The following is an 11,628-nucleotide window of genomic DNA, read 5'->3' on the forward strand; positions in this document are numbered from 1 at the left end:
GCTGCTCATCCTGATGAACTCTGTATCATCTGGTCAGATACAGACTAACGGCCTCATAGTGTATAATCAATGCTAATATTACTGCCATTTGTTAAGTGTTGAAAAAGTTGGTAAAAAGTGAACCATACAGATATTGTATTTATTAATATTAGAGATAAATATACCAGTATCGTATTTATGGTATCGTATTGTTTTTATGGTCTTGTATCGGGTATCATGATATTTATGGCAGGTATGGTATAGAAGATCGTGACAACCAGGTAGAGGCAGAACAGACTCAAGGAACAGACTCAAGGAACAGACTCAGGAACAGACTCAAGGAACAGACTCATGGCTCAGACTCATGGAACAGACTCCAGGCTCAGCAGAGCACACAAGATTTGAAGACTTGTTCACGCCAAAAAAAATAGGAAGTTGGTTCATGAATGACCATATTATATATAATGACAATTTATATGTATTACTATTATTATAGGGCCCGATCACTGACTTTGTGTCAGAATGGAGGACCTATAGATTCACCCCTGACCCGTTTTCATGCCTGCTTTTTACATAATTCATTATGTAACTAAACACTAATATAAATCTAGAAGAATGGGCTCTATCAGTTCATAACTATGTTTGTAACTTATTTGACAGTCTAAGAAATTAATATGAAGCTAAAAAAAATATTCTATCAGTGACAGGGTGGACATTTTAACAGTACAATATCAGGCTAAATAAGTGTAGTGTAACACATATCAGTAACAGTGTGGAAATATCAAACAGTCTAAGCAATTAATATGAGGCTAACTAAGTGTGGTGTCGTGTTGTAACACCATTAGCCTTCAGATCACATGACCAAGGCCCAGTTACTACCACCAGAGACCACATGGGGGAGTCATGTCTGCATTTGGTCCGGCAACATATTTACTGTTATGACACGTGAGATTTTCTGCAACACTTTTTTATTTCCCTCTAGGTCATACTTTAGTATGGAGGAGAAATTTGATGAATAAATGTCTTCCATCTTCAAGGTTATCAATTAGAGGGCCTCAACCAACTCTTTCAAAAAGACAATTGGATTGAAATGGATGAAACCGGAAGTGCAACAATGCACACACACACACACACACACACACACACACATACACATACTCATACTCATACTCACACTCATACACACCAGGCCAAGTAAAGTGTTTTAATAAAAACATCAGTTGACAGGACTTGAATGAAGTACGGCAAGTTTAAATTTTTAAATTTAAAAAAAAAAAAACATCCACACAAAATAAATTCAAAAGCAAAGGTATAAAAACACAAGTGATCCGTCTTCCTAGAATACTTTTATAATTGTGCTAGTGTCACTTAATACATAAAACATAAAGGTTCACTTTAACAAAATCCATTTGCTCTTGTCCTTGTTTTTTAATTTATTTTTCAAGTCTTTCAGTTCCTCAGAATTATAGTCAAAAAGCAAGGCAACTCCAAACCTGCGATCAAACTCCGTTAGGACGGGCCTACGGGGCGTATGAATGTCTAAACGTTAAACTCCATCTCACGCAATGTCGTTGCAACACGTCACTTCTTCACGTGCACTCGCTCACATGTGAAACTTAATGCATTTCCAATATGTCAAGTAATCAAGTTTTTTTGGGCGGGGTAGTATTTCAGCACAGCACAGGCAACATCCAGTGAAGCCGCTAAACCCTGACACACAACTCTGGAACTTTGGTCTCATTCAGAAACAGAAACGGGATTTTTAACACAAAACCCCAGCCTCGGACGACGGTGATGGTCCCCCGGTGATCCAAAGAGGTGGATCTGTGTGAGTTAGAAGGCAAAGTGTCCCTTGATGTCCATCCCATGGATATAAAAACAGAGTCTCACACTTGGCAGAGGTTGTAGCAGGCCAAAGGTCGCTCCATCACGCTTTCTCCGTCCACCTCAAACACGTAGTCGCACCGGTGTGCGATCAGAGGAGCGTCGGACATCGCCACGCTCTGATTGCCGAAGGAGATGACGGTGTCTCTCTGTGGGGGAAGAAGTCACCGACGGTCCGGTCAGTAAAGACAAGAGTATTCTAAATGGTTACTTGAAACAATAAAAAAAATAGCCATAAAAGTCAAGATTTCGAGGGCCACGACTTATTCAAAGGCTGTGAAGACAACATTTTCCCCGTGAAATCTTACATTAACAGTTACAAAAAACAAATATTTCAATGGAGAGAAGAGATGAGATGATTTACATCAACCAATCAGTTGTTTAACTCAGTATTCTGATAACAGTTGCTCATGTTGTAGTAGATCCGTGCTACTGCCATCACTTTGGTTCGCACCATCGTCAGCTCGTAACTTGTCAAAATGATTTCGCTTTATGACCAAATAACTGCTATAACTGTGTTTTATGTTTAGTTAATCTTTTATTTTATTCATTTTGTTCTTTTTAAATCCTTTTTTTGTTCTTTAATAAAAGTATTTTTAAAAGTATTACAAAATATTAATTTCTTTTATTTCATTTGATTCATTTCTAAATGTCCTGTCTTAATGTTTGTATACATGTTTTTACCTGTTACTGCTGTACTGACAGATGAGTCGCCAACTTAATTTCGTTATAATTTAATAAATATCCTTACCTTAAAATAACGGGCTTCGGCAATATAAAAAATGGCTAAACTAAGATATTGCTTAAACTCTGCTGCCTCATAGAGCTACTAGCTTCCCCCAAAATGCATCGTTGATATATTTTACCTATTTAATACTAGAGAGGAGTATTAACGATTTTTCAATAAAGCTTTTCAGGTTTTTTTTCTTCGAATGTGAGCGTGCAACCTCTTTCATCATCGCCCTCTCACCCGGTTGGGGCCTCCTCCATTGTCGGCATCAGCGGGAGTCGACGCTGCGGCCTGAGCGGCTTCCTTCTCGAACTCCTTCCTACATAAATGAGCCATAATCCCAGCAGCTAAGGCGTTGCCGAGAACATTGATCATCGTCCGGAATCGATCACTGGCGACAACGGAAAAAATACTTTACACATTGCCCCAAGACATGTGCTCTTCATATGGAACGACCATTTGTTGGAGGGACTCACAGAACCCAATCGATGGCCAGTAGTAGTAGTTCACATTCTACTTCTGAGAATAGGCCCACATTTCAAACCGCACAATCAAATGCAATCATACAATGAGATCGGGGGTGTTGCATTTCCTGATAGTTATGTTTACATGACGATCTATAATTTAATACACAGCCCTCCGTTTTGTTCTTTAATGTTCAGCTTTAATCTGTGTCATGTTGTCTGAGATATTTAATTAATGTAAATAAATATAGATGGATTAGTTTTTCACAGCCTGAATGTATACGCTACTCTGTTAACTGGAACTGGAAGTTGGCATATTTTTAATGACAGCCATTGCGTCACAAGTCTCAAGGAGATAGTTGAATTTAAAAAAATGCTTGTGTGTGTGTGTGTGTGTACCAACGGCGTGACGTCATATATTTACACGAGATCGACATAAAAAAATACTGTTTTATTTTCAACGTAACGTCAGGCGTTGCGTTTTTGTACCAGGATGGCCGAGTGGTTAAGGCGTTCATCAAGGGAGAGGGGGAAGAAAAAGGAAAAGGGGGAGAAGGGGGAAAGAGAGAGAGAGAGGAAAGAAAGTGAGCCGGGTTCAAATCCCGACACCAGCAGGATGGAGATTTATGATATTCATATTAAAAGTGCTTTTGTTGCCCGATATTGACGTGTGCAATGAAATTAACTTATGTTAGTATGAAATACAATTTCCATACTTTACTTATGATGTGTCCTTAAGATCCAATGGACGCAGTCCTCGTGGGTTCGAACCCCACTCCTGGTAAAATGTGGTTTTAATCTAATTATAAATTGTGGACAAAAGTGACTTGTGAAAATCTACGACCGTGTAAGGTTTCCTGGACTTGTGTTTATTTGTATAAACTACTTAATATCCTCATGTTGAGTGTATGTCGACTTAGAAACCGCACCTCACATGTAGGTTTACATTATTATAATACATTTTAGTGTTGTATTCCTCGTTACACTACGCTGGCTCCTAACAGATAATACATTACACTTATAGAGTTCCCAGGCTGCTTTGCGACGTGCTATTTAGGAAATTAAGCATGCACACCTGCAGACAATTAGCAAAGCCACCGAGGAACAGCACGAACGTTAAACTACTAAACTGCCATCAGGTAAGATTATGACGTTTCCATTCGCGATAATGATTTCTGAGCTTAATATTGACGGCTCACTTCACAATGCATCACATCTCGGCGTTAAATCAATATTTTGAATGCATAACCTGGTTCAAGTGTGTAAATAAAACGGCAGTCAAAACAAACGGACCGGTTGGCCTTTACACTTTATATTTTCATTTCCTTTATTATTTAAATTCTTAAATGTAATATCTCCTGCTATTTTATAGTATTGTATATTTGTAAAAATGTTTTGTTGCTGCAAATGTAAAATCAAATTTTAATTGCGATTACCAATTTAAATAATTAAATTGATGTCACTCGACTGAATATATCTGTCGGTTCTGCTTTATGACAGGAGCCAGGTGTTTCGTAACGTCTCTGTCTCCACAGGATCCCGCTCGTCTTCCTGGTGACAGTAAGAAGATCTGGCGCCATCTGGCGGCGAACAGGTAGAACATACAGTGCACGCAGCAAGACTATGATCCTAGGGAAACATTGAGGGTATATGCACAGTATATTAAAGTCCCTCATGGGGTACGGTCTTATTACGTATTGATGAATATTTTATATTAACATCATGTAATCAGTTTTACTGCCTCTTGCTTCTGTTGAAGGATTGAATCATTCCCCTCAAGAGTTGTGCAAGCTTGAATCCAGTGTCAAATACTCTTTACCTTTTCCTTCAATTCAATTTTGTATCTTGTATCTGACCTAAATATTTTTTAAAGTTGCGCACAGCTACATTTCTACTAAAACCGTATAGTGTGTGAATGATGTATATGTGAAAATGAAGCACTGAAGCAGGCGAGCTATAAAAATCAAACTCAAAACATTTAAAAACTGAGATCCTCTTTATTAAAATGCTCCAAAAGTCAAACAACTGAGGCTGGCATATTGTAGTGAAAACCCCACTTCAGCAGGAGTGAAAACAAAGTGCCTGCAATGCATTACTAAAAAAACAAACGACAAAAGTGATGTGCTGCAGATTAAAATGTTTTTTTCTCTTATTGTTGCACGAACCTCGAAAGAGGTGACGACGAACTTAATGCTGAGGTCATCCATTCAACTCCACCCACTAAACAGAGAGATTGAGGGCATGTGATCAGATCTGGCCGAGGTTCATCATTACATTATTAAGAAAATGTACTAAACTGATGCCTGAGAGAAAAGTTTGGAGTTGACCTGACGACAGATCTTCCAAAGATGTAAAACACGAGGGAGTGAAATTGTGGCTGCTTCAGCGAAAAATAACCCTCTGCATTATAATTCAAATGTTACAGTACATGCCTTCATGTGCAAATCAATAATTAAAATACAAATCTAGATGTTACAGAAGCATTGTTTTTCTCTTCAAAAATAAAAAAGGTACCAGTCCAAAAAAAAAAAAATGAACAAACAAAACATGGATCGGTACTTATTCGAGTAAACGACTTAGTTCTGTCGTCACTTGGGCGTTACATCAAACTTCAAAAATAGTTAAAAAACAATCACGTAAATTCCTTCAAAGGATTATGAGTTCTCTTCTCCGCAGTAATCTGTTAGTTTTCAAACAATCTCTATTGCACATTGCAAAAAATTGTTTTCACATAAATGAGCAAAATGTCTTCAGGTCAGTTTGACCGTGTTTTCAAATCCAAACCAAACAAATGCATGATAATAACAATAATAACGTTTTAAATCCGATCGCTTCATTTAAAAAAAAAAAAGTTCACGCCGTATTTCACGCTGCGTATTCCGGTTCCCGGTAATCAACGCGACGCCGACGGATGACAAACGTGTAACTTGCTCGTCCGGCACTGCGACACACGCCGGGATGTAAATGGAGAATACTGAGCGGTACACCGGTCGGGTCTCCTCAGACCCAGAATAATCAAGTAGCTCGTCGCTCTCAGCTAATTCTGCTGACTACACAAACACACACACACACACACACACACAGCGCGACAAAGCTTCATGCTACAACCCTGAGACGCCAACACCACTTGAACACAGTGGACATGTAGTGACAAATAAACAAACAGCCGTGATAAATAATCATACAAACACAAATAGTGACGCTCGTTACTGGAGGGAGGCGTGTTTCTTAACACCTGGCCGGCAGGGTTTATGAGGTCTGACCACACCGAGGGATTCTTATATTCTAGGAGGTACATTCATCATCTTATTTGCTACATTTGTTGTTGTTCTTTAAAACCTACAAACAATTGCTGGTTAAAAGTGGCTGGTAGAACAGTCAAAACCACAAGCCAACCACAGCTCTACACGTGTTGTCATTGGGCTGGTGAAGAGCGTGACTTCACCGGTCACCTGACCAACGGGTCACCTGACCAACGGCTCAGCCCATTACTCAGAGGTGAGACGGGAGAAAAGGGAGCAGCAGCTCCGTTGCCGCCATGACAACCGCACGACATTTAAAAAGAACCACCAAACGTGACGATGGGGACGAAAAACCAAAACACCCACAGGGAAGACGATCCGGTGACGTGGCCGACCGCAGATGTTTGGTCTGATCTTAAAGCGTCGAACAAAGCCGCTGAAATCTACGAGCACTCGGCACGCGGTCGCTCTCGGTATCGGGAGAAGATAGGAAACCGAGCACGATGCCGGTGAACTGTAACCCTCACCGAGGAGTTCAGAACAATCTCATGATTTAAATCGAGTGTCTCAGAAATTAAGGCTGAACTCTTAACCGCCGTTGGAGCACAGTACGGACTTATTGATATCAAAATACAAAAATCTACACGTCAAAACATCTGGTTCTTTTCAGAGTCGATGAGAGTACAATTTTAGCACTTTAGTGTCGATCCATAAAAGTGTAAAACACAAGGCGAGCTTGTTGACAGTCAGTGGTGGCAGCACGTCGGCCTCTGATCGGCTTTGCCTTATTTAGGGGGCGTGAGGATTATGGAGCAAAAGGGCAAACTGTTGAATGTTCCACCGGGAGGCTGGAGGAGGAGGAGGAGGAGGAGGAGGCCATGTCTGTAAACCCTGGAGAAACATACACGTATGAGTTCTAATCGTCTCGGGGGGGAAAAGTCCAAAGGATGCCCTTTTTCGTCTTTCAGGATCAGTTATGCCACCGGTTTGAGGACGGAGCGTAAACACCTGCCCTCCTTCGTGAGCTCTCTGGTGAAGCACATGCAGGGCAGAGGGATCGCCTCCTCCCGGCGAGTGATCGTGTTGAACTGGCACTTCTTGAGGTGGTCGGCCATGCTGGCGATGTTGGCGAACTTCCACTCGTTCACGGTACCGAAGGCGGTGCTGAATCGCCACACCTGGACAAGACGATAAAGGGTCAACCACTTCTCACGCTGCGACCACGTACAGGTGTGCCCAGCGTCGGAAGAAATATAGTGGCCCGAAGAAATATAATTTTGCCCCGGATATCACTTGGAGGGGCAAAATAAATAATTTAATAGCGTTTTATTTTTGTTTTTGTCGTTCTTATCTGTATTGCCTGTACTAGGGAGGTACACAAGTCAAATATTTTTTATTATAAAAAAAGGAAGAAAGTTCATGTTAATAGTTGTATACAGATTTTAACAATAAATAACCACGAAGAAATTAAATTAAATTGAATATGATTGTCTGATAAGTTAAAAAAAATATCTAAGGAAACACTTTGAATCTGTTATTGCCATTTTTGACAATTGCTTATATACTGGAAGCCTAAATAAGTATATTTATTATTTTTGAACAACGGTTAAATGTTATTTCGCAAGTCTCAAAAAGTGCCCCCAATGTATTTCTAAATGCCCCTGGGTTTCAGTCAGCGGGGGAATAATTGCCCCCTACAAAATATGAAAATGTCCTCGCCTGGTTGTGCCACAGTTTCCCCCAAAGAGCAAGAAACAAAGACCCACCTTGTTGGTGATCTGCCACGAGGACGACCCGTCGGCACGCCGCGTCTTCTCCCAGAGGAGGACGACCATGCCGCGCATCTGGAGCAGACTGGCGCACACGTCCCTCATGGCGTGGGACGCTCTGGACAGTTGGCACAGGCTGAAGCCGTCCAGGAAGGTCGCCACGTGCTGCAGCACCTCGAACGGCAGACCGCTGAACAGATCGCGGCGGGGTCCGAAGCGGCGGGGTTTCCTCGGGGGATGTTCCCCGGGTTGCGCGGGCAGACCCGGCCGGACCCCGAACGAGCCGAGGTGCCTGTCGTGGATGACCCTGAAGCCCTGGACGGACGGGCAGAACCGCCGTTGGGAGTAGGTGCAGCCGTAGTAGGCCAAGGGGCAGCGCTGCTCCATCCAGCCGTTGAGCCCGGCGTGGATGTCCCCGTGGACGTTTTTGAAATGGGACGAGAACTCGTCGCGCCGGAACAGCTGGCCGCACACGAACGTGAACATGGAGCGCTGCTTCGTCTGGTACCGGGCGACGCACTCGAGCACCAGGTCCAGCCTGAGCGTGTGGAAGGGGCTCGGGTTGGAGAGCTGCGGGCTGGCGTGGTCGCAGGCCGAGGCCGACGCGATGTCGCCCACCGTCGTGTTGGTCGCGAGGATGGCCGACGGGAAGGAGAACGTCTGCGTCCCGAAGTCGATGTGGTAGCCGTCCACGAAGCGGCTGTCGGAGATGCCTCGGCCGCCCGGAGAGTCGCCGAGGCAGAAGAGCAACGCCGCGGTGATGAGATCGATGCCGTTGAGGCCCATCGGGTCGTCCGCCACTTCCAGGTCCGACGTGTCCACCGACTTGTCCTCCATCTTCGCCCGAAACCAGTACGGGTCGGACAGCAGAGCCCGGCGCCCGTTGAACGTGAACATGCTGATTCCTCTGAGCACTTCTACATTCTGGAGTTTACGCTCCAAACACCTGAACCGGAGCTCAGTGGGCAGCTGCTGCAGGAAGTTATTCGTCACGTGTTTCGACAGCACGAACGGCATCGGGCGTGAAACCGGCGCCGGTTGTGGCGCCGGAGGTTCCAGGGCGACAACCGGCGCGTAGCCCCGAGGCGCCTCGGGCCAGAAGAGGTCGGAGTCGACCGGCTCCTCCGCGGCGATGCTTTCCTCCTCTTCGACCTCGTCTTCCCTGTCGGCGCCGCGGCCCGCTCCGCCCACCGCGCCGAGCTCGCACTCCGAATCGGAGTCGCTCTCCCGCATATCGACGTTCTTCACGCCCTCCGCGACGTAACCGCGACGACCGTCTCCGAGCGCTCCGCTCTTACCGGTCTTTTCGCCGTTCGGATTCCCGACGATCACGTCGATATCCGTGCCGTTGCTGAGGATGTCCAAGGCCGCCGCTAAACTTCGGCCCGTCTCCGCCGAGGCTCGACACGACCCGCCGTACGGCTCCTCTTCCATTTCCACCGTCGCCGCCTCCGGCAGACTGGACGCCGTGGCCCTTTTGTCCCTTTCGTGGGCTTCCTCGTCTCCGTTCTTCGACACGGTGGTCGTGACCTTCAGGGACTCCAACAGCATCCTCTGGTCCTGCAGCGCCAAGGCCATGTCGAGCTGCTCCACCTCGTCGACGTCTTTGCTCAAGTTCTCGTAGGACTTGCGGTCGGAGTAGCTCACGGGCCAGCGGTTCCACTCCATGGTGCAACACACGATGCTGGCCGGGCACGTGGCGAGGTGTTTGGCCATCCTGATCCTGGCGATGGTGAACGGGCAGCCGAAGCCTCTGTTGAGGCACGGCAGCCGCTCGTATCGACACAGCAGGCGGTGCTCCTCCAGTTTGCACGAGTGGAAAACGGCGCCGCAGACGAGGGGGCAGCAGGTGAGGTTGCAGCAGACGCCCGTCTCCGGTCTCACCATGCATCTCCTGTTGATGCATTTCAGGCAGTGGGAGTGCAGGCCCTCCATTTATCGTTTCGGTAATTGCTCCTTGCCCAACTGGTTCTGGCAGGAAACAGAAGCTCAATCCTGAAAAAAAGTAAACAACAACATACTTATTACACAATAAACTACATCAAAGTGACTACGCTAAAGGTTAGAAGATGAAGAGCCGGCTGTCTGCCGGTGGGAATGATCCCATGAACGTTATGAGTCAACCTGTTGAGTAACAAGTCTCACACGTGTTATTCCTCCTTGTGTTTACTAAACATTAAAGCTGATCTGTAATCTTTCGAAACGCCTCTCTTTAGGTTTCGTGGTAAAAACCAGTTCCCCCCCCCCCCTCCCCTTTCGGCTGTGTGAACTGGATATTGCTAAAGATGTTGAAATCCAAACTATTTTGGTAAATACCTCCCGAGTCATTCGCCTCGGGCTCATTCGGTGGTTTTACTTGTGTGAAGGGATTTGCAGGAGAACAAATGCAGGCTAACATTAATTTAAAGAACCCCAATAATAGCGCTGCTGGTCCAAACAGGACGATATTGCATTGTTGAAGTATTTTCAGCCGTGACGAGCAACAGCTTGTTTAAAATTACGCAAGCAGGTTAGCAAATAGCACCCAAAAAAAAAGTGAAACCCCCACAAACAACCGAGCTCTAACTATTCTAACGGAGTTTATTCTGAGCGGCGACGACGTCGCAACGGTCCGCTTTACAGTAATAAGTGGTTTCCATGACAACTGCTTCACTCTGGGAAACCCGCGAGTTCACTGCGGTCAACAAAAACACTTTGTGAAGTTAAACAAAAGAAAACAACAACATGGCCAGACAGTTAGCGGCAGCAGCTAAACTTCGCGAGCCTGCTCAGTTGGCGGATCACTTTAAGAAACTACTTACCCGAGTTACGGGCTGCTCCGGGGGCGGGTTACCGACACTTCTCGACTCTATATCGGCGGCTTCAACTCGAGCTACATGAACGCCTCGCGGTCGTAAACTAGTCCAGAGCTTCTTGTGACATGAACTGGCTGCGGCTGGTTCTCCGGCTCTTGAGTCTCCCCCTTTTCTCGCTGCTCCGAGTCGGCGTTTGTGTTGCTCTCCTGTTGGAGGGGGGAGGAGGGGGTCACGTCGCCTCCTACGTCATCACGTAAAGCGGACAAGTCACTCGGTTTTTGAAACCATGAAAGGGCACTGACATCGGCGAGTGGGGAAATGCCCCGAGGACAGTTTTACATTTAATCACGTGTTATGGCCGCGGACTCTTGCCAGACGATTCAAATTACTTCGAGGATAAAATGGCGGTTGATGATGAACTTGCCTGTGTTGCCATAGCATGATGAAGCATATTTTACACACACACACACACACACACACACACACACACACACACACACACACACACACACACACACACACACACACACACACACACACACACACACACACACACACACACACACACACACACACACACACACACAATTAATTCATGTCCACGTGTAATGAATCAGCGAAAAATAATCCACAACAAATTCTTAATTTAGTCCCTTTTGAAAACATGAGAAATCTAAATACATAAAAAAGTAATGCGTTTAAACTTAAAGTAATAAAAGCTAATGAATTATCATTTAATACCAGAAAGTACTCTTTCACCCTAAA

General features: G+C 45.0%; 1 protein-coding gene across 1 annotated transcript; it reads right to left on the bottom strand.

The window, feature by feature from the left end:
• Positions 1–5,034: 5,034 nt before the first annotated feature.
• On the bottom strand, positions 5,035–11,022 carry fbxo30a (F-box protein 30a). Its single transcript, XM_056425695.1, has 3 exons — positions 10,870–11,022; positions 8,066–10,063; positions 5,035–7,477 (listed from the first exon to the last, which is right to left on the bottom strand). Exons 2-3 carry the CDS (start codon positions 10,001–10,003, stop codon positions 7,274–7,276), a joined length of 2,142 nt encoding a protein of 713 aa, XP_056281670.1. The 5' UTR covers positions 10,004–10,063; positions 10,870–11,022; the 3' UTR covers positions 5,035–7,273.
• Between the last annotated feature and the right edge of the window lie 606 nt (positions 11,023–11,628).

The sequence above is a fragment of the Pseudoliparis swirei genome, chromosome 11 (assembly GCF_029220125.1).
Source record: "Pseudoliparis swirei isolate HS2019 ecotype Mariana Trench chromosome 11, NWPU_hadal_v1, whole genome shotgun sequence".
In the NCBI taxonomy this organism is placed as follows: Eukaryota; Metazoa; Chordata; class Actinopteri; order Perciformes; family Liparidae; genus Pseudoliparis; species Pseudoliparis swirei.